Genomic DNA, 23,951 nt, shown 5'->3' with positions numbered 1-23,951 from the left:
ACACACACAAAAAAAGATAACAATATTTTTTGACTTTGTTCAGACTTTGGGCAGTATCCAGTGCTGCCTCTGCTGGTCCTTCTGCACTTGTGGGAGCCACTATTTGCGCAGCGTGGCTTAGGTGCTTCTAAAAGTAACCCCGGAAATGCTCGTTTCTGGATTAGGAATGGTCAGCAGAACTCACTTCTGCAAGCTGTGCTGACCTGCCTTTCTGAAAATGAATGTTTCTGTTTATTTGAGCAGTGGGTCCTGTGAGTGCACGGCCATGATAAGATTACTGACCATTATACCAAACCATAGTTCACTTGATTATGGTATAATGCTCATAGGGGTGTGCCGGGTGTGCCCAGGAACACCCTAATGTCTCAAGCAATAAGTGCTGAATTGAGGGAGCCACTGAGCAGGGGCCCAGAGGTGCATCCAGACACAGTGGCAATGACCCTCAGGATGCTCTGCCTCCACGCCAAAGAACCACTGCCTCCGAGAGAGTATCATTGTTCCTGGCAGCAGAAATGAAAAGGCCAGTGTCACCGCAAAGCCCCACCAATGCTGGGGCTTGAGAAGCGTCTCCTCATCACTCACCCACCCACACCTGCAACGGCCCTCCCAAGGTCAGGCAAGCCAAATGCAGAGTAGAGCATCAGTGTCTACAGTGTTTAATAAATAAATGAATGAAAATAATATCCTTTATGACTGAGTATTCAATCAATATTTGTCTTAAAAAATATATCCCTGGGTTCACACCCTAATGAAATGTGCTGTACACACCTATGATAATGTGGGGGTCTGTGATGTGAAGCTCCCCAGGCTCCTGATTTTATTTTATTTCTTAAATTATTATTATTATTATTATTATTATTATTATTATTATTATTATTATTACTATTTTTAAAAAAGCAGGGGAGTTGGTATGACGCTAAGCAAAAAGCAGCCCTCCAGCACTATATTTGGCTATGCAGACCATGGCAGCCATCATACGACTGGGCAAGCCCCCCCCCTTTATCTGTCAGCCATTTTGTGAGAACACCCATTTTTATTTTTTATTTTATTTACAACAGGAGTCCCCAACCCCCGGGCCATGGACCGGTACCAGTCCTTCGCCTGTTAGGAACCGAGCCGTGCAGGTGAGCTGCTTTCCCACCCACCCACTCCAGCGTACCTGGGCGCGGGGCGCCATCTTGCCTGCCCAGCCGAAGTGAAGCCAGGACGCTGGGGTGGGTGGGGCAGCTTTGGAACGGCACGCCTGGCCAGAAGCCGTGCTGGGAGAGTGACTTCCGGGCGCGCTGTTCCGAAGCCGCCCGCCCGCCCCAGCGTCCTGGCTTCGCTTTGGCTGGGTGCCCAGCCGAAGCGAAGCCAGGATGCTGGAGTGGGTGGTGGGTGGGCATGGCTTCCCAAAACTGGTTCCCGGTGCCAAAAAGGTTGGGGACCACTGATTTACAACATTTCTATGCCACTCTACATCTAGACAGATTCCAGAGTGGTGTACATAAAAATACAAACTATGATAGAAGAATAAAACATCATGTTAAAATGATTACTTTTTTTTTTTTTTAATAAGAGAAAGATTTCTGATAAAACAAACTAACCATGGGTGGTCAATCAATGAAGTCTTCCTGGAATAAAGATGTTTTCAGGAGGTGCCGGAAACAACACCTGCCTGACCTCCAGAGGCAGGAAGTTCCATAAGAAGGCGGCCACCACACTGAAAGCTTTTCTCTGAGTGGAGTCCAATTGGGCCAAAGGTCCATGTGGAACCACGAGGAGCCTGCCATCAGGGACCACAAATGCCCAAGACAAAATTCCAGATGTGCCCACTGACCAAAAAAGTTTGGGGACCCTTGTGTAATGAATGGACAAAGCCTGGTTTGTGATTGGCCAGCAAACCAAAATAATAATAATAATAAAAAAAACCCATGGCTTGTGGTAACTATAACTTGGTGTGATGTCCAAATTGACAAACCATAATTAAAGCCATAATTATGCCTCTGCAGTAGGGGTGTGCACGGACCCCCCGCTCCGCCCTGCGGGCCGATCCGAAAATTTCGGATTGGCCCGCTCCGCACCGCTCCGCCCATACTCTGCTCCTCTTCGCCGCGGAGCTCCAGCTCTGAATCGGAGCTCCGCAGTGGAGGGGAGTGGCGCCAGGTAAGGCCGGGAGAGGAGGGCGGGAGGTTTACCGGGCCCTGCCGCCACCGCCGCCCGTGCGGCAACAGCGGCAGAGCCCGGTAAGGGACCAAGGGGGAGGGGGGCCTTACCTGCCTCCGTCCGCGGTCCGTCGGCGTCTTCAGTTGAGCCCGCGGTTCAACCAGGAAGTCTGGGCCACAGCCCAGACTTCCTGGTTGAACCGCAGGCTCAATTGAAGACGCCGACGGACCGCGGATGGAGGCAGGTAAGGGAGAGGAGGACGGGGGGGTTACCGGGCCCTGCTGCTGTCGCCGCATGGGCGACAGCGACAGCGGCAGGGCCAAGTAAACCCCACTTACCTTTCCAGCGGAGCTCCGGATCGAGGCGAAGGATCCGCCTTCACCTCGATCCTCTTCGCCACGCTCCGCTGGCCCCCCAATCCTCTTCGCCTCCACCTTAAGGGCAGGTGAAGCCCCCTGCTCCGCTTCTAATTCGCCGGTCCGATTAGAAGTGGAGCACATCCCTACTCTGCAGGCTGCTGTTCCATGGAGACAGGAATAAACTTATAATACTGTATACTAGATGGATCAAAAATCTAAGCACTCAAGTACCTCTTAGCCATATTTATTTTTTTTTTATTTTTTTTTTAACATTTATGTTATAAAAGTTACACCTCACATTTCAAGGAGAATCCTTGTGGCTTGCCTGCTGTATGTTTGGCTTCTCAAGCCATGGTGTGGGTTCTAAATATTGATGAGTGAAAACTATGCTTTGGTATGAAGCCTGAACTGAGTCTCGCTGTTATTCCAAAGAGGCTGCAATTTGGTCCAATTAACAGAACTTTAAACATTGTTCTTATTTCTGTTACTAGTAGATAACTGGGATTTCACTCTGCTGGGCTTAAATTTCACAGTGATTCCCCCCCCCCTCATTCCACCCCCTATAAACAAACATCCTTGGCTCCCAACATTTCTTGAAAGGGTAGAGAAAGGACTTGGTGTGTTGAAGAGAAGAAATATTAGAACGGAGGGGATGGGGTCAGAGGCCCTTTTCCCAGCGTCATAGATGATGTGGTGGGGTGGGGAATGTGACACGGTGGAAGGAGGAACAGCTGGTGGAATGTGATGGAAGTGGGTACAGGCAGGAGATGATGAGCTTAAGAAAGGACAGAGATACTGAACCAAGGAAAACAAGTAGTTACCTGAAGGCAATTGATGGAAAGGCAGGATAGAAATGTTATAAACAGAAAGTAATAAAAGTGGCCCTACATTTGCTAGTCTCAGTATTTTAAGGGGAAAAGCAGGTGGCCCGAGATGGCCCCGGATAGTTTGGTGTCTGAGAGGGAGAAATTAAATTACACCCAAACTTTCCTGGTGGCAAAATTAGATAAATGAACACATTGCTACCATTTAATGGCACCCCAAAATCTGCCACTTAAAGTGGTCCCCAGGCTCCGGTGAACTCATTCCCCATGGCAAGCATGGTGCTGCCCTCTGGTGAGCCTGATGCACTGACAGCCACACAGGACTAAGCCAGGAAGTCCCTCCCCCCCCCATCCACAGCTAGCATTTCTGCCTCCAGAACAGGAAAGACAGGCGGGAAAGGTTGGAAGGCACCTTTGGCACCTCCAGGTGGCATTGCCCAACTGATCACTCTGTTTGGCCCATCCCATCTAGTAGAGCGGCGTAGCGTAAAAATCGTGCCCATTGTGATACAAGTGTGAACTGTGGTATGGTGGTATTTATGACCATGTAGAGTAAAATGAGATATAGGGGCATCTCAAGAAACATCATAACGTCCGCCATCTTGGGAAATGGTGGCCAAAATCCAGTTTTTGCTCAATAACTCTATTATTTGTAATCTCACAGAAAAGATATCTCAGTACAAAATTAAAGAGCATAAAATTTGCTACAAAAAAGCCATTAACAATCTTTTCATAGGAGCAATCCTCGTCGCGATATAAAGGTTTTATTCCTACCCATTTGTCTGAGAAGTCAACAAGATGCACTATCTCACCCTCATTCCAAAATTGCACTTTGTCTTGCAAGCCTGCAGGCACGGCCAACTGTGGACCCCCAGATGTTTTGGTCTACAATTCCCATCATGCTTCACCATTGTCGGTGTTGCTATGAGAATGAGCCGGCTTGAGTCTCAAACTTATGTGCTTGCCCCTGAAAAATGTGATTACAGATCCTGGTTTGTTCACTAACTATAGTTTGAAGGAAGCACAGTTCCCTGAGTTCGGATATCATGGGGGGAACTGCCCTTTAAAAACAAACAAAAACACAGAAACTTCCTCTCTCCTCAAATTCTTGGAAGAAGAGGAGAATCGGGGTAGATGAAAGGAGGGCTAGGAAACCATGGTTTCGGTTATGTTTGTACCAGGTCAGGCTTTCCAAACTCTGACCCATGGTTATGAGATTGGTAGTGTCCTGCATCTCATACACTCCCTCCTATCAATGGGGGCCGCCATCTTTCCCCCCACAGAAATGTCTTTGGGAATGACATTGTTCCCACTGGGACATATTGACAGTAGAAAGGAATGCTACTATACTGCTCAGGCAGCTCTGTTGTTACTTCAAACTATGGTAACTTTTTGTGTGTTCTGAAAAGAGAGAGAGAGAGGGAGAGAAACCCTCACCCACCTTGTTTAGAATAGTAAGCTACCCCATCCCCACTCCCATGGTAAGTATTTTCCTCAACCCTGAAGATTATTACAGTTTGGGGGGGCCGTCCCACCCCACAAAACAAAAATGCTGAAACAAGTCTAGGCTGAGTACTTTGATTCAGCATTAGTGCAAACATATTGGGTTGGATCCAGACTTCCTCATACTTAGAGTAGACCCATTAATATCCATAGGGCAAGTTAATTGTGACTAATTAATTGATTTCATTGGGTCTCCTCCAGCAGTGGGGAACCTCTTTCATCCTGGCTCAGACTTACTGGAGACAAAATGCTAAAACCGGACTGATCCAGCAAAGTGTCGCGCATTAGGAAAACAGCTTACACTGTCTTTAACAGGTGGGAAATGTTGCATCTGCGCTGGACCAGGCTCTCTACTAGGCGAAAAGCTGGCAATTCTGCTCTTAACTCTCACTCATGTATTGGTTGGCGATGCTAAGCTGCTTATAGCAAAGACCTGTTATCGGTCCAACAAGCACTGAAGCTTGTTAGGACGGGATTTCTCTCTCTCTCCGTCTAAACTAATAATTATTCTGACTTTGTTTTGATTTCTTCTCCTGTTCCACAGCACCATCTCCAATTACAAATGTGAAAAAAGGGAAAGTCGCCAAAAATAGCATCTCCCTCTCCTGGCAGGAGCCAGAACGACCCAATGGCATCATCCTGGAGTATGAAATCAAATATTTTGAAAAGGTGCGATTGCGTGATTGCAAGGCCATCCTTGCTTACTTTGATTTCCGCCTTCCCCCGTTCAGTGAGAATTATAATCTGTTCAAAAGGAATGGAGTGATTTTGTGTGTAACTCCATGTTAAATTGATTATACTGTTACTGATTAGGAAACCTTGAAGTGTCTGTGCATATGCACAAACTTTTATTTTCATTAGCACATCAGACCTGTTGAACACGTACTAAGGTTTCCTGTCAGTTCTATCTTCTGTTTTATTATATTAAAATAAAGCCGACTTTATTTCTAATCAGAAGTAAGTCCCATTGAGTGCCATGGCACTTCCCCTCAGGTATGTGTGTATAGGATTGCAGCCTAATTAGCTGAGATTAAGGGGTGCGTAAACATTGCTACTTTCCAGAAGACTCTGCTATTTCAAAATACTTCACATGGTTGATTTCGTCACATAATCCTTACAACAACTCTGTAGAGTAGGCAGGTGTTGCGTAATGCAAACAGGAGGGCTGAGGCTGAGGCTTACATACTGAGCTCATGTCAGACGCAAGATTCAAACTGGGAACTTCCTGTTTCATAGCTCAACAATACCGCGACAATACACTACACCAGCTCTGTGCTGATAGTTCTGCTTTTCTAGAGATGATCTTGTTTAAGTATTTTACAGACCAATCCTATGGTCCCTGGGAGAATGGCTGCTATGATATCAGGAGAGGGATTCCAAGGTCAGGCTGTACCCCTTCTCATATCCCCCCCACACAGCCATTGCGGAAAGCACCACGATGGGTTCAGAGCTTCGAGAAGGCCAAAAGGGGAGGGGAGGGGACAGGTGTGGATCCACAGGATCCAATGGCCCCTCAGTTGTCATCCCCACCCACCATTGGCAACTCAACCAGAGGAGTTCAGAGGTGCATCTAGCTGAAATTGCTTTTTATAGGAGCAACTGGGGCAAAAGATTGTTGGCAGGTACATCTTACAGAGCTCACATAAGACCGGTCTTAAAGGAACTGCACTGGCTGCCTATACGCTTCCGGTCGGAATTCAAGGTGCTGGTAATGACGTTTAAAGCCCTAAACGGCTTGGGACCTCGATACTTGAGACAGCGCCTCTCCTTATATATGCCTGCCCGAGACCTTAGATCTGTTGGAGGAGCCCTTCTCCGCATCCCACCAATGCAACGTATATGCTATGATGGGACAAGGGAGAGGGCTTTCTCTGTGGTGGCACCCCGACTGTGGAATGCCCTCCCCTGGGAGGCCCGACTGGCGCCAACATTGATTGCATTTCGACGCCAAGTAAAAACATGGCTTTGTAACAAAGCCTTTGATGGATAAACTCACTGGCACATTGTTTGAACTGTTTTAACTGCTTTTACTGCTTTTAAATTATATATTGGTTTAATTTGGTTCATGGTTTAATTTGTTTTTAATTGTACATATTTATTGTTTTATATGGTATGTTTTTATCTGTACACCACCCTGAGAACTTAGTGATATAGGGCGGGATATAAATATTTTAAATAAATAAATAAATAAATAAATAAATAAAATCACCTTCGGTGCTCTTGCCAGCAGGGCTTTTAATAGATAGTGGGCTCTGATCCTATGGTCACCAAGTTTCAAAGCACCAAGAAAACAAACCAATACAGAGGGCATATCTACACTTACCGACTACTTTGACTGTTCTTGCTTTCCCTAAAGAATCATGGGAATTGTAGTTTGGTTGAGGATGAGATCTCTGTCTGAGATCTCTAAGCTTTTCTCCCTTCCCACACAAAGCCATAGTTCCTAGGGTTTTTTTGGGGAAGAGGAAATTATTCATGAATTGGTTTAAAATCTATTGCATGAATATGTTCAGTGTTAGGCAAACTGAGGCCTTAGGAAATCATTTGGGTCAAGCACGCCTTACTCTCTATTGGATTGTGGCGGACGACAAATCCAAATGTAGATTGGAATAATGTGAAATGATAATGACTAAGGAAAGACCTCCTGAAACAAATAGAGCCCGCCCTCTGCCCAAACCTGTATTACAAAGGGAAACTCCCCCAAAAATCTTCAACTCCAGCTATTTGGCCATATTATTTGAACATTTGACACCCTCTGCTTCACACCTGACACCCTGATAGTTCTTTGACTGGGGCTTTCTCACCTGCAGATTTGGGAGCCCTGAATTACCTCCTCTGGCTTCCAGAGTATCCCTAATATGTTTGCAAGTCTGTAGTATTCTGGTTTTGATTTCTCGACATTGTGGTCAGATTGCTAAGAGAACAGAGTTTGCCACTATTTTCAGTTCATGCCCCCACCCCCACCAGGTTTTCACAGGTTAATAATACATATGAACATTGATTAAATTAGTGCTAAGAAGAATCTTGATGTGTTTGCACCAGGATTCTTTCTGTTTTGCACTGTGGTATTATGTGCATGTGCACTGATATGCATCGGTAACCTATAAGGAAATACATGAACTGAAGACAGTGGCAATACGAAAATGTGCCAACTCCACCAGTAATTTTAGACATGCTTCAAGTTAAACTGGAAAGCAGTTTGTGGAGAAGGCATCATAGAATAGTGGAAACTCGTGGAACAGTAACAACCTGGGAGAAGTCTACATCTGCCCAATCTTGATCTTGCCACAAAACCTCAAGAATATTTGGAGGGGTGGGGGATACAAATGACCAGTTTACCAAATGACCAGTTTAACAGACTACTTTATATGTGGAACCTCTTGGGCCGTAGCTAGACCTAAGGTTTATCCCAGGATCATCCCGGGTTCATCCCTGCTTGTGTGGCACTTAGGTGAACAGGTTTGACCCCAAGACAATCCTGGGATAAACCTTAGGTCTAGCTGTGGCCTTGGTAAGCCATTTAACTGTTTCACCCTGCCAAAGTGGTGAGGGAAATTGTGTCACATGTTTCCCTAGATTCCTAGGCTCCTTCATAAACAGCCAGGTTAGGGTGAGAGGCCCTTCTATGGAGTGAGATCCCACACAGCTGTAAGTTACAGTTCAATGAAGCAACCACATTTACAGGACTATTGTACTCCTACTACAGGGAAGGTGGTGACTGGATAGGAAAGACCCACACAATTGGCCTTACCCATGAGGTTCCATCATTCACACACAACCATGTAAGAGTACACCATGAGGAAACAGCTCCCATGTTGCTATGATTGCTTGTGAAGTCTACTATAGAAGTGTAGTTAAGTTTCTTCTCAAAAGTTGACGGGACAATGCAGATGACTGGTATACCTCATGGTTACTTGCTCATAGTGATAATTTCCCATTTAGCAAATGGTCACCTGTATTTACCTACGGTGTAACCAAAAGGTGGGCAACTTGTGGCCCTCCAGACATGTGGTTTACAACTTTCATCAGCCCTAGCTGGCCTGGCCAATGGTGAGGGGTTATGGGAGTTGTAGACCAAAAATTGCCCGCTGTGGTCTAACCCACTCCAATATTCAAAAATGTTGAAATGAAGCTAGTTATAAATACATTTTATTTCAATGTTTGTTTTGTTCTGTTAGTTTGAATGCATAAAATTTCACCCAGTAATGCTGATAATCCATTGAAAAGTGGACATGTAACATTGATCAGGCATAACTGCCTGCACCTCTGCATAATCTCTAAAAGACAGCAGCAGATTCACTCAGGAAATCCAGTGACAGTGTTGCAAGATTCTTCTCAAACTTTTCTGGTGTTTCCAAGATGGGGGCGGGTCGGGGGGCTTGTGGGTTGTTGTTTTTGTTTTGTTTTTTGATATGGAGGATTGTTATGTATGGTTTTCTTAGGGTTGAATCCAGATTTAGTCATACTTTAAACAGACCCATCAAAATCAGTTGCTTGTGACTAACTTAAATATCTTTAATTTCAATGGATCTACTCTACAAATGACTAGATGCAATGCCTAATCATTTTGCCAGTATATTATTATTACTATTATTATTATTATTTTATTTTATTATTATTATTATTTATTTATTTATTTGTATCCTGCCTTTTGCCCAATACTGGGCCTCAAAGCGGCCTTACAAAGTTTAACACACACATTGAAAAAAACACATTTAAAATACACAACAAAATTATAACCCTTTCAACTGACTAGGAGCACCTCTGTCTTATCTGGGTTAAGCTTCAATTTGTTCGCTCTCATCCAATCTATTACTGCCAACAGACACCGGTTTAGCACAAAAATCGCTTCCTTGGAATTGGGTGGAAAGGAGTAGTAGAGTTGGGTGTCATCAGCATACTGGTGGAACCGCGCCCCACAACTCTGGATAATCTCTCCCAATGGTTTCGTGTATATATTAAATAGCATGGGGAACAAAACAGATCCCTGAGGCACTTCACAGGCCAATGGCTAAGGAGTCGAACAGGAGTCCCCCAGTACCACCTTCTGGGTCCGTCCATCCAGGAAGGAATGGAGCCACTGTAAAATAGTGCCTCCAAGTCCCATCCCAGCAAGGCGGCCCAGAAGGATACCATGGTCGATGGTATTGAACGCCGCTGAGAGGTCCAGCAGAACCAGCAGGGACACACTCCCCCTGTCCAGTTCCCAGCGAAGATCATCCACCAAGGCAACCAAAGCTGTTTCTGTCCCATAACCAGGCCTGAAGCCAGATTGAAATGGATCTAGATAATCCGTCTCATCCAGGAATCCCTGGGGTTGGGAGGCCACCACACGCTCCAATACCTTGCCCAAAAATGGGATGTTGGAGACTGGACGGTAGTTATCCAATACAGTGGGGGCCAAGGAGGGCTTTTTCAGCGTGGGCCTTACCACTGCCTCCTTCAAGCAGGCTGGGACCCTACCTTGGCGAAGGGAGGCATTGATTACCTTAAAGTTCTCTTGATGCCATTTGAACCATGTTTTATAAGCCCAGAGTTTAAAATGGCAAAGAAGCGAATACTTGGAATTTAAAAAGATTTATTTTGCTATTTCCCACTGTACTTTAAATGCACCTGGATTTAAATGCTGCACATTTCTGCATGAGGAGGGGCTTTGGAAAGGAGAAAATTATTTGGGAAACATGTGCTAGTAAAGTGAAACTAATATCTGGGTCATGCAAAATGGCATTTGTGTGGAGTCAGTGGTGGTTAATGTAAAAAAAGAAAAAAAGTATGAGGAAAAGGTGGAATCGAGGGGGGAGAGTTTGTTTATTTATTTATTTATTTATTTATTACATTTATATACCGCCCCACAGCCGAAGCTCTCTGGGTGGTTCACAAAAGCTAAAAACGGTAAACATTAAAAATATATAAAATTTAAAAACCATCGGAGACACGAAAACAGTATAAAAACAGCAGCATCCATTTAAACAACAATACTGGGGTCCATTAAAAAACTTAGCATTCAATGCCTTTAAATGTCTGGGAGAAGAGGAAAGTCTTGACCTGGTGCCTGAAAGATAACAACGTTGGCGCCAGGTGAGCCTCATCGAGGAGATCATTCCACAGTCGGGGGGGCCACCACCGAAAAGGCCCTCTCCCTTGTTGCCATCCTCCGAGCTTCCCTCGGAGTAGGCACTTGGCGTTGGGAATAGGTGTTCCCGAGGGGGGAACCCTCAAGGGCCGGATTGGGACCCTGGGCCTGAGGTTCCCCACTCCGGGCATAAAGTTTATGCCATACTCCTTGGTGCAGCCGTAATACTGAGAAAAGGAAGAAGGAAGGGAGAGGGTGAACCTACAGCCCGCTCCCCACAGTTAAGAGATCATGAACAAGGTGTTAGCGGCAGCCCAGGACTCTTGCTGTAAAATGATAGCCACCCAGACTGTACTTGCTATTTATTAGTTTCACTCTTCTGTGTGTGTGCGTGCGTGTGCACATGTACCAAACAGGATCAAGAGACCAGCTATACCATCATCAAATCTAAGGAGACAAAAATTACTGCAGATGGCTTGAAACCCGCTTCAGCATACGTCTTCCAGATCCGAGCACGCACCGCAGCAGGGTATGGTGGCTTCAGCCGAAGATTTGAGTTTGAAACCAGCCCAGTCTGTAAGTCACTTTAATTACTGTCTGCCCGTGTCTCTGTAATGGTTACTAAAAAAGAGTCAGCAGATCAATATCTTTGCAGGGGACTCTTCTGCCTCCATCTCAATTTTCTTCTCTCTCACCTGAGTCCTTCCTGGCCTGATGCGTTTGGGCACATCAGCCATTAGTATGTTTGGCAGGTTAACACCTATTTTCCTAGTTCTTTTCTCATCCAAGTCGCAGCTCTAAAATGTGATTGCCGAAGAACGGCTTCTCTCCCCCCTCTCCCCCATCTATATGTACTGAATTGTTGCAATTTTCTTTCTCACCTTATTGTTCAGTGCTTCTTTTGTCAAAGATTGCCTGTGGAATCTTAATTAGATCATAGAATCAGAGAATAGTAGGACTGGAAGGGGCCTATAAGGCCATGGAGTCCAACCCCCTGCTCAGTGCAGGAATCCACCTTAAAGCATCCCTGACAGATGGCTGTCCAGATGCCTCTTGATTGCCTCCAGTGTGCCTCCATGACCTCCTTAGGTAATTGCTTCCATTGTCGTACTGCTCTAACAGTCAGAAAGAAAGCATATCATATACAGCCACTGGCAGGGCTCTCTGTGCTTAAACAGTTGTGGACAGAAGGAACTCCCACATATGATATTGCAGAAAACCTGGGGACTACACTTGACAAGCATCAACAGCCAATACTGGCTCTCTGATATGAGTGTGGCAATATGATATGTATTTGAGCTTGGGTATAGAGGTAGCCCAGAAATATACCTACTGATCTTAGATAGTGGACAACCATCTGTCAGGGATGCTTTAGGGTGGATTCCTGCATTGAGCAGGGGGTTGGACTCGATGGCCTTGTAGGCCCCTTCCAACTCTTCTATTCTAGGATTCTATGATCTAAGGGCACAATTCTATGCATGTTTAGAGAGAGAAAAAGTCCTTCAACTCTTAGCATTCCCTAGACAGCCATACTGAAATTGTAAGACATTTTTTTCTTTCTGAACATCATAGGATTGCATGCTAAGTGACTTGTCGTAGACATTCTCAAGATACTGACAGGGCAACAGTTTCTTCCTAGTTCCAGAAAGATGTCCTTTTTAAAGGATTGTTCCTAAGTTCTAGTGGTAGCGCACACGTGCTTCATGTAGAGGATCCTAAGTTCAGCCCCTGGCATCTCCAGGCAAGGCAGGAAAACTCCTGTCCGAAACCCAAGAAAGCCTTTGCTGCCAGTCAGTGTCAACAACTCCACGCTAGATGGACCAATGGTTTGACTCAGTATAACGCAGCTTCCTATGTTCATATATTAATTAGACTGAAAATGGACATCTTGCATGGGTACCAAAAGAGTGCTATTCCGACGGCGTTTTTACCAGTTTAGTCCCTGACTTTACAACCATTTAAAACTTGTGGAAATGTAAGGTGTTTTCACTAAAAGCAAATCTACACAACAAATCTATATATTATACATGGAATTATTATTTATTATTATGCCTCTCCCAAAACAGAAGGTCAGTCAGTTCTATTGAATTATTACTGTCTTTCAATGCTTATGATTGGATGCTATTGCTTTTATTGCATTATATGGTTCTGTGACCATTTCTTGTTATATTTATTGTCCAGTGCCTTGCTATCTTTTGATGAAGGGTGGTTTATAAATATCGAAAGAAAGAAAGAAAAAAGAAAGAAAGAAAATTCTGGAAATTATGACTTGTGAAAATGCTATTTGTGAAAACCACCCTACCTAGGGAAGAGAGAACATTAACCAGTTTAAATTAGTAATGTAGATTTGCCCTGAATCTCTGTTATCAGATTCCCATCATATCAAGCACTTTAGGCTATTCAGAAAGAGCCACCTTGCAGACTACAATTAATGACATTTTTTTTGTTCAACCTGGTGAAAGTGAATTTGAATAAATCTTTTGTTCTTCAGTTATATTAAGTGGAAAGCTAGCTTGGCATATCTACTAACTATTGCTGACAAAGTGTGAAATATAGAGAAAGATCTCAAGCTAATGAGCTTGTTTGGTTTGGTAAAATAGCTCTGATTCCACCCCTCAAAAACAAAGCCTTTGAAAGCTACAAGATTATTCATGTTCTGTAGCTTTTTCCAAGGAGATAATAAATTTGTCTCTTTCCTACTGCTGTCATACAGAAAAGGCTGCATCCTCCCAGATGCTAGACCCATTATGTGAAAATAATCGGTACTCAGAAGTTTTTTATATTAACTTCGATAGTGATATATGACATGTTGTGAGATAATTTCAACTCACTATAGACTATGTTCAGCAGAGGATTCTGTTGAGACAAGGCATCGGCTACTTCCTCAAGGGTATCATGGAATCATAGAACTGTAGAGTTGGAAGGGTCCTATAAGGCCATCAAGTCCAACCCCCTGCTCAATGGAGAAATCCACCTTAAAGCGTATCTGACAGATGGCTGTCCAGCTGCTTCTTGAATGCCTCTAGTGTGGGAGAACTCATGACCTCCCTAGGTAATTGGTTCCATTGTCGTACTGCTCTAACAGTCAGGAAGTTTTTCCTGTTGTCCAGCTAGAATCTGGCTTCCTGTAACTTGAGACCATTATTCCATGTCCTGCACTCTGGAATGATTGAGAAGAGATCCTGGCCCTCCTCTGTGTGACAACTTTTCAAGTACCCCTCAGTCTTCTCTTCTCCGGGCTAAACATGCCCAGTTCTTTCAGTCTCTCCTCATAGGGCTTTGTTTCCAGACCCCTGATCTCCTCAATACCCTTCTCTGAACACCATCCAGCTTGTTTGCAACCTTCTTGAAGTGTGGTGCCAGAACTGGAAGCAATATTCACGATCAGGCTTAACCAGTGCTGAATAGAGGGGAACCAGTACTTCGCGTGATTTGGAAGCTATACTTCTTTTAACGCAGCCCCAAATAGCATTAGGGTATGACAGTCAATGCCTTATTCAGGATCCTCCTGGCCATTGTCCTCTCGTTCAGAGGATGAGTCCCTGCCAGAAACTCCTATCTCCCTAGCCTTGCAGAAGTCTCAAGATAATCAGGTGATGACCCTTTAACAGGGCAATCAGCTCTACTGTTACTTTCTACTGTTAGTTTTTCCCTACCCTGTGCCTGCTTACCCTACCCTGTACCTGTTTGCATTCTCTTCCCCTCCTTATTGTTTTACTATGATTTTATTAGATTGTAAGCCTATGCGGCAGGGTCTTGCTATTTACTGTTTTACTCTGTACAGCACCATGTACATTGATGGTGCTATATAAATAAATAATAATAATAATAAATAATAGTGGAGCTGTCTATGCTACAGGTCTTGTCAGCCTCCATGAGGCTTCAGTTGGCTTTAGTTCCCTGATGAGAGAACATCCTTCTATTAGTAGGAGCATGTTCCAGCCAGCAGGACCCACTTGGAGCTGTCCAAGGTCCTATTTTCTTCCTGCCTTAACCTGTCATCAGATGCATCTCTACGAGCCTCAGAGAACCACAGAACAGGACAGTCTGCAGGCCCTCCAGCTTCAGTACATGAATATCACAAACTCTTACAGCTATGTCATTTGTGGCAGCCATACTGTAGGTTTTCCACCCATGGCTTGCCACGTATGCCCTGCATTCAGACTGGTTAAGTGGATGTCTCCCCTATGACCTCCCCCACCCAGTTATCATGATCATTTTAGAGGGCAGATTGGACTCCAAGAGGAACCGAGAGTTTTCTCTCGTGGCCCATGGGCTAATATAGGATTCCCTGCTCCTTGAGGCACAGGTGGTATTGTATCTTGTCTTCAAAAAGAAACAAGTGAGAACTTACCTATCCCATCAAGCTCTTGGAAGTTGATTTATTGGTCCTTTATTTGGATTGTTAGCTGCTGATGTTATTTCTAGTTATTGAGCTTTGTTGAAGGATAATAGCTCAGCAGTAAAGCAAAAGCTTCCCATTCAGGAAGTCCCATGTTCAGTCTTGGATATCTCCATTTAAGAGATCTCAGGAAATACCTGCAGCCTTAGATCCTGGAAAAAGTCATGCCATTTAGGGTAGCCAATGCTGGGTAAGTTGGAACAATGATCTGACTCATTAAAAGGCAGCTTCATATGTTGATCAGTGTTTGATTCGTGAATTTAGATTATTATATTTGTAAATTTTGAATGCATGTCTTTAGATGTTTAGGCAAGCACATTTTAACTTCTTGTTTTTAAAATGTATAATTTCAAACTACCTTGCAGTGGTATACAAATATTGTAAATAAAAATAAATGTGCTACATTATTGTCCATTTGTGGGACAGAACTATATCTTTTGAAGATGACAGGGCTGCTGCAGAAAACAGCAGCCCTGTGTTGGTTTCCTCACTCGCCACCTGTAAAATCTTGTATATTTTTCCCTGTGTCCTGATATCATTACAAAGTGCATTGCTACACTCCTCCAGTTATAAGGAGTAGAAAAACATTCATTGTAATCATGTCAAGACAAGGGCTGAGATGTACTACATGTTACGGAAGGTGAAGGAGGAATGTGAAGCAGGGCTTCAATTTTCAGTGGCATCCCTGTTGCTTTTATTACCTGAAGTGCTGCCCTGTTTCGTTTCTTTTTGTTCTTTGTTCTAATTACAAAGTTCAAATAAAGGTTTTAGCTCGGTTGCCTTTTACTTATGCAACAGAAACTTTTTTTTGGGGGGGGGGACTTAATGTAATTCGTGTGTCAATTGTAAGTGTACCATATTAGAGGGCTTCACTGTGATGGCACTACAATGGGGGAAAGTGTCCCTCCCCTTTTTATTGTGCTGTGTTCCTTTGTGGTTAAATTTCACTTGCCACTAATATTTATGTGTGTACCGCCTATCTATTTCAATGTGTTCAAATGATATGTTTATTACATTTTCATACTATTTCTATTCAGGAAAGATTTCATAATGGAATAAATTTCCTTCATTTCCCTGGAAACCTATTTTCCATATTTATCTTATGAATTTAAATTGATCAGTCTTTGATTATTATTTGCCTTAAGCTCTCATCCTCCTCCCTCCCTCCCTCCCTCCCTCTCTCTCTCTCTCTCTCTCTCTCTCTCAATGCTGCCAGCATTCCTATTTTCAATGCATCTTACCTTTTTAAAACAAAATAATTTTTAAAGGAATGGCAGAAGCAGCCATGGAGTCAGTGAGCAGGCTAATATAGAGAGAAGAGCTTAGTGATGCAAACATTAATGTAATAAAAATTATCTATTTAATGTTTCTCATATTGCATTAACCATTAATCATGTCCTATAAGTAGAAATAAAACCTTATTATGCTGCCAAATAAATCTCTATTATAAATTTTGGATACAGTAGAAAAGTTTCTAATTCAGAGTAGTTCAGTAATCATGTTTCAGGGTATTTATAAATAACCTGCTGGCATTTCAGCACAATTTGTTTATTGCAATCCTGACCTTAAACGTATGAGCAAAACGTATAATAATAATAATAATAATAATAATGATGATTATGATGTTTAGAGGCCTATCATGTAAATCAAGAAATTAAGCAACATTGCCTAGAACTTGTTTATATAAGAGCCATTCTAATGAAATATGCCTTAGGCTGCAATCTTATATCCACTTTCCTGGGAGTAAGCCCCATTGAATTCAGTGGCAGTTTCTTCTGAGTAGACATGAAAGATTGCACAGTTAAAGTACTTTTCAGTTATTAAAGGATTAGCTGTAGCCAACAGTCTGGAACGAGTAAAAGCAGTTTCAGGTACCAAATGTGGTTGCTGCTGAATTTCCCCCAGCTGGGAAATTCTAGTGGGATCACAACATTTTCTTATGAATCAGGGAAGGGGGAGGAGGAAGAGGAGAACTTCTAGACTCTGCAGCGGGTTTTATGGGCTCTGAGGGTCCCCCACCATAGCAAGACCTAATTACACTTGTTTATAAACACTTTTGGGGAATTCCATTCCACCCAAGAGCTAATAAACCTACCAGAAATAAGTGCCTATAAATCTGTAGCACTAATTAGAACTTTAGTTGACAGTACAGGATTTGCAATTTAATGTAATGTCCAATCATTATGAAATTATAACAATTGACAATAATGCAGCTCTGCACTGCTCGGCTGGTGATTTACAGATCAGGTACTTAAAACAACGTTAAATCCCATGGTCAAATAATGTTTAATACATTGGGGTTGTCTACAAATGCCTTTCTCTGTGTTGCACCATATGAAATTGGGGGGTGTTCTGGTGGGACTGTTCATTTTGCTCTGCTGCAGCAGCCCCTGTCGGGGCCAAACTTAACTTTTAGTTGTTCTGGGCACTGGCTGCTTTTCTCTCTCTATCCGGTGTGACATAGAATCATAGAATCATAGAACAGCAGAGTTGGAAGGGGCCTACAAGGCCATCGAGTCCAACCCCCTGCTCAATGCAGGAATCCACCCTAAAGCATCCCTGACAGATGGTTGTCCAGCTGCCTCTTGAATGCCTCTAGTGTGGGAGAGCCTACAACCTCCCTAGGCTCCATTGTTGTACTGCTCTAACAGTCAGGAAGTTTTTCCTGATGTCCAGCTGGAATCTGGCTTTCTTTAACTTGAGCCCGTTATTCCATGTCCTGCACTCTGGGAGGATCGAGAAGAGATCCTGGCCCTCCTCTGTGTGACAACTTCCCAACTTCCTTTCTGCCAACCAGCACTCAAGCTGTTATCCGCTTCGCTGCTGCCCGAGGCACATGGAAGGGGTGGGTAGAACAAATGGAAGTAGGATATGGGGTGGAGGCTATGAGTGCCAAAATATTAACCCCTGTACTGCAGGTTTCCCTCAGCTATTTTCACTCGGGCATCAGATATCAAGTCATGCATGATATCTTACAGGTCCAAGCACTCAGGCTGTTGACTGATAGTCCCCCAAAGCCCTGTGGCTTAACTGTCATGTGTGCATCCCAATGGACTCCTGCTCTTCATCTCTTGCCACACATGTGCTGGTCCCTTTGCCCAAAGTGGTTTGTAGTTTGAAAGGGGGACTGGCACCATGGTTGGAGAAATGATTTCCCAGCTTTTATGTGCTCAGTTCAACCATAACCCACAAACTACTGTAGGTTTTCCACTGATATGTTTTGTGGAGTGGGGTGGGTGGATAGAGCACCTGCTTTGCATACAGAAGGCCCCGGGTTCAATCCTGGCAGGACTAGGAAAGAATCTAGCCTGAAACCATGGAGAGCCCCTGCCAGTCAGTGTCATCAAAACTGGGCTAGCTGGATCAATGGTCTGACTCAGGCCGTAGCTAGACCGAAGGTTTATCCCAGGATTGTCCTGGGGTCAAACCTGTTCATCTAAGTGCCGCACAGGGCATCCAGCGCTCAGGCAGGGATGAACCCGGGATGATCCTGGGATAAACCTTAGGTCTAGCTACGGCCTGAGTAGAAGGCAGCTTCCTATGTGTATCATCCCTTTTGTAAGTTCTTGAAGCCTGAGTACTCATATCCTTCTATGGTGGAGAATGCAATAAAAAGCAGAAGTCGTTGCTGAGGCAGCACCATTTCTTTTCCCATCATGGTTGCCATTTTAGGGCGGAGAGCAGTTGCTGTCCCTGCTGGTGTTCCTGACCAAATATTCCACAGGAGCATCTGTTCCTCTGGCCAACTTGTGGGTTCTTCATAGTGATTGTTCTAAACAATTAAAGGGGCTATGATCATGCCAAAGGCGTAAATTTCTTTACTCCACGGGGATGGGGGTGAATGCACGACTGATCTGTGTTGATGCTGTGATTGCTGTTATTAACAGGAGCACCAGTTGGGGAAGGAGGAAAAAGATCTCAGTGGAGAAACAGGCAAAGTTCAAAAAGTTCAAAACCCTGATTTTAGACAAAATCCAGATTAAATTGCCCAAAACAAACCAACAAACTTGCCCACGTGGTGTGTTTTTAGGCCATTCGTTGTGATACTTTTTCTTCCTTTCTCTTTAAGTCTCATATTAAGGTAGAAGTGCGACCTGCACAACAATGTGCTGGTGTATTCTCTCGCCCTAAGAGGAATGCTCCTGTTCAGGGCTCTAGCAACCTTCTGTGTACATAGGGGGTTCTCTAAGTATGTAGAGAAGACACTAACTTTTTTCTGGGCGGCATTGTTTTGCTTCCAAAATAACAGGCCCTCAGCCACCTCAACTCACTATTAGGGTATGTCTCTGTGTGTGCGTGTGTGTGTATAAAATCTCTGTGTATTTTTGGGGTTGTTGGGGAAGGAGGAGGAATGAGCCTCGTGTGGCGCAGAGCGGTAAAGCAGCAGCTTCTGCAGCTGAAACTCTCCCCACGGCCTGAGTTCGATCCCAGCGGAAGCTGGTTTTAAGCAGCTGGCTCAAGTCCACTCAGCCTTCCATCCTCCCGAGGTCGGTAAAATGAGTACCCAGTTATCTGGGGAAAGGGAATAACGGCCGGGGAAGGCAACGGCAAACCACCCCACTATAAGACCTGCCAAGAAAACGTCAGCGAAAGCTGGCGTCCCTCCAAGAGTCAGTAATGACTCAGTGCTTTCACGAGAGGTTCCTTTCCTTCCCTTTGGGGAAGGAGGGAGGAAGTTAGCCCCAGCAATTCCTATTGGGGTCTCTGCTTTGCTTCCACCATTAGCCAGGTCAATGGGGCTGGGAATCCAGGGCTAGGAGAGAAAACGCCCCATGCCGTGGACAAAGACAATAAGACCTGGGTTGCTGTCAAATTGTGGCTAAGGCCTCAAAGCAGATGCGGAGGTCCCTGCTTCAAGAGGAAACAGAAAGGGTCATGTGACAAGATGTCTAACAAAAATTCCTTGGGGCAGAGAGGTGGAATCTGCACATCTCCACAACAGACAAAATACCATGTGTGCAAAAAGGATTCCATGTCTAATTGCAATAGAGGTTTCCTCAAACTGGAAATACTATTTTTTAATTCTTATTTTCTTTTGGAAAGTTAAATGATCTTTTCTTTTTTCTTCCTCTTTTTTTAAAAAAGGAACATCTTAAAGAATGGCTGGATTTCTTAAGCCACGGTTCCCCTCTATCAGACTTGAAATAAAAGCTCCTCCGAAGATTTATGGCAGTTTTAACTGTAATCTCCCTTTTTTTGTTTCTCTTCTCAGCAGTAGCTGCATCCAGCGATCAGAGCCAGATCCCTATAATTGCTGTGTCTGTAACAGTGGGAGTGATTCTCTTGGCTGTTGTTATCGGTTTCCTTCTCAGCGGAAGGTAAGAGGGGGAAAGTGGTGTGTTTTGTACTTTACAACTCTCCTTTGTCCCCCTGCTTCCCCTTTAACTTTGATCTGGCTAGCTGTCTTTGGAGCACGTTTCTTCGCAAGCCAGAAAACACAGAAGCCCTGTAGTCTATTAACTCTAGTCACTAGTCTATGGGGGCAGGGGGAGGCGATGTGTGTGTGTGGGGGGAATGTTTTCTGCTGGAAATACTGGTTTCAGAAAGCTCCATCCATGCTTTCCGGGGATGCTGTTATCCATACAGAAGACAATACCTTGTTAACTGAAGGTTGTACTCCTTTACTGTAGGTTATACTTCATGTGTTCTGTTGCTTCTGTAATTCTTTCTTCCTTTCATATATTTATATGGCATATTTGTGTGGCAGTTCGCTTAAGCTGGTTTCGCCACGTTGCCTGTGTGCATAGCCAGACTTGTTGTGGGACAATGTAAAAGTCAACAAAAGTGAAACGGGACCAGTTATTTTGTGCCGACTTGTCCAACGTTTTGGAGGAGACCTCCTTCCTCAGGGGCTCCCCACACTGTTATTTATTTATTGTTTGTTACATTAATATCCCACTTTCCTCCAAGAAGCCCAAGGCAGTGCACACAGTTCTCCTCTCTCTTTTTATCCTCACAGCAACCCTGTGAGGTAGATTAGGCTGAGTGTCAGTCACTGGCCCAAAGTCACTCAGTGAGCTTCACAGCCAAGTAGGGACTTGAACCCAGGTCTTCCCAGGCCCAAAGCAACGCTCTAACCACTATGATAGCATGGGATGCTGCAACCTTGATGAAGCTCAGCAGGTCTAGGCCTGGTCAGTTTCTGGAAGGGTGACTACCTGGGAACCCCATGTACATTGATTCCTGCATCGAGCAAGGGATTGGACTCCATGGCCTTGTAGGCCCCTTCCAACTATTCTATGATTCTATGACTTTCAGCACACCACCAAACAAAACTCCTTACAACCGCACATACACATGAATGTGACTCAGTGGTCAGGAGCTTTGTTTAGTGCAAAGAGCCCCCGAGGAAGGAAGTATTCTCTGAAACCTTGGGCAAGTTGGCACAAAATAAATGGACCCCTGTGTGCTCCTGTATCATGTCTGTTGTTTTTTGGGGGCTACTTTTGGTGCCTCCCTGTTGTTGGCTGTGGGACTATACAATACAACCAGTACCTAAATATGAGTAGTCTGATTTAAGAAATTTTATTTATTTATAATGTTAAAGAAGAAGAAATATCGGCAAGTGCACAGCAGTTTTGAGCAGATTTGCTGCCTTCATACCTGCAAAAACAGGGCTAGAAACTAGGGGTGTGCACGGATCCCCCACTCCGCTTCACTTTCAGATCTGCCATTTTCGGATCGGGCCGCTCCACCCCGCCCCGCCCCCACTCCGCCTGTGCCCACTCCGCTCCGCTCGGAGCTCCGAATCCGGATCGGAGCTCCGTTCCCCCCCCCATAGGGGGGATTACCGGGCCCTGCCGCCATCGCCGCCCATGCGACGACGGCGGCAGAGCCCGGTAAGGGACCAAGGGAGAGGGGGACCTTACCTGCCTCCGTCCGTGGTCCGTCTCCGTCTTCAATTGAGCCCGCGGTTCCACCAGGAAGTCTGGGCCGCAAGCGGCCCAGACTTCCTGCTGGAACCACGGGCTCAATTGAAGATGCTGACAGACCGCGGATGGAGGCAGGTAAGGGAGAGGAGGGTGGGGGGACAGCGGCAGGGCCCGGTAAACCCCACTTACCTTTCCGGCGGAGCTCCGGATCGAGGCGAAGGATCCGCCTTCACCTCGATCCTCTTCACCACGCTCCGCCGGCCCCCCAATCCTCTTTGCCTCCGCCTTAAGGGCAGGCGAAGCCCCCCGCTCCGCTCCTGCTTCTACAGTCTGATTAGAAGCGGAGCACATCCCTACTAGAAACAGGGCACATTCCAGCCACTATTAAATACTTTTAAGCATTCTCTTCTATTTGAAAACAGTTGAGAGTACCTGTGTTTAACTGGAGCTACACAGTGTCTTTGCTTCTTTTAATGAAAACTACACTGAGCGAAGGGTCTTGGAATATCTCGGAAAGGGAAATCGCTCCTGCAGGACTCCCTCGCTCTGACTTGGTCCCTGACATTGCATGTCCTCTCAATCACCACTGTATCTCAGGTCTGGGTTATGGCTTGCTTTTTTGTTTGTGTGTAATCTTTTAAGACAGGGATGGGCAGAAAGTAGATCTCCAGATGTTTTGCACTTCAACTCCCAGCATTCTGGGCCATTGGCCATGCTGGCAGGGCTTCTGGGAGTTGAAGTCCAAACCAACTGGAGATCTTCTGCCCAACCTTTTTTTAAAGTCACACAGAAGTTAGTATAATATGAATATGTTAAGCTGCATTTTACTGTGTCAAACAACTCCTCCATGTAGTCTATTATTGTAAACTCTGACTGAGAGCCATGACAAGTGTATTTGTCAAGGCTTGGGAAACTGTGATTTGTTTAACCTGTGATTGGTGAGAAGCCAGGAGCTGAAACCACAGTTTAATTCTGGCTTGTTCTCACAGCCATAGTTTAAACAAACCATAGTTTCCTAAGTTCAGACATCACAGGGAACTGTAGTTTGTTTAAAATGGAAGTGGAAGCTTCCAATCTCTTCCTCACAGTTGCAAAAGAGGAAGCGAGAGGAGGCTCACCGCAGCTTGCCATCTAGCAGGAAACTGTAGTTTCACATTACAGCAGAACTCCGTGATGGCTCTTGCATTTTCCAGTCTGTTAAGAATTCCCTTCCATTGTTCTAAAAAGCACTTCAGATTTATCTGGCTTGTGTAGGCGTTCTTCTCCATGAATTGCAAAGCCTGGCTGGTGTTTTGAGTGGTTCTTGACAATCCAAACTAAAACAGAAAGGGGGGAAGGGGGTCCAGAATTTCCAGTTATCAACCAATTTGGAAATTAAAGGGAAAGGAAGCTGATTTAAGAGGCAGAAATTATTTTAGGCCTGCTGCGTTTGTCTTGGATGCAATTTTCAAAGAATTTGTGGAGTGTCTGAGCATGCTGTGACATTACAAGGATGGGGGGGAAATGTATTTCAAGCCAAACTATGGTCTTTTCCAGAATCTGCTAATGATCGTGCAGGCATATTTTGATTCCTGCCCTAGTGCTCAGTCAAGAACTCAAGGTTCAAGTTCTTTGTTTAAAAGGTTCCTCCTTGTAATTATTTCTAGCAAGTATCAACATTGGGCTGCAGTATAGCTCGTCTGAAGCGCCAGCCACAGCGGGGAGTTTCAGTTCCTTATCTCTGTGTTTTTAGTCTGGGCAGGGAAAGACCAATCTACTGGAAACCCACAAAAA

General features: G+C 44.7%; 1 protein-coding gene across 1 annotated transcript in view; it reads left to right on the top strand.

The window, feature by feature from the left end:
- EPHA5 (EPH receptor A5) overlaps positions 1-23,951 on the top strand; it is a 362,633-nt gene that overhangs the window by 275,008 nt on the left and 63,674 nt on the right. The window contains exons 6-8 of the mRNA XM_063131415.1: positions 5,376-5,500; positions 11,321-11,480; positions 20,519-20,624. Of these exons, the coding sequence (XP_062987485.1) occupies positions 5,376-5,500; positions 11,321-11,480; positions 20,519-20,624 (391 nt within the window). The remainder of the gene's footprint in view (positions 1-5,375; positions 5,501-11,320; positions 11,481-20,518; positions 20,625-23,951) is intronic.

Source organism: Elgaria multicarinata, chromosome 1 (assembly GCF_023053635.1).
Source record: "Elgaria multicarinata webbii isolate HBS135686 ecotype San Diego chromosome 1, rElgMul1.1.pri, whole genome shotgun sequence".
Lineage (NCBI taxonomy): Eukaryota > Metazoa > Chordata > Lepidosauria > Squamata > Anguidae > Elgaria > Elgaria multicarinata.
The sequence above is the reverse complement of the archived record's forward strand: the minus strand, read 5'-3'. Positions and strand labels throughout refer to the sequence as shown.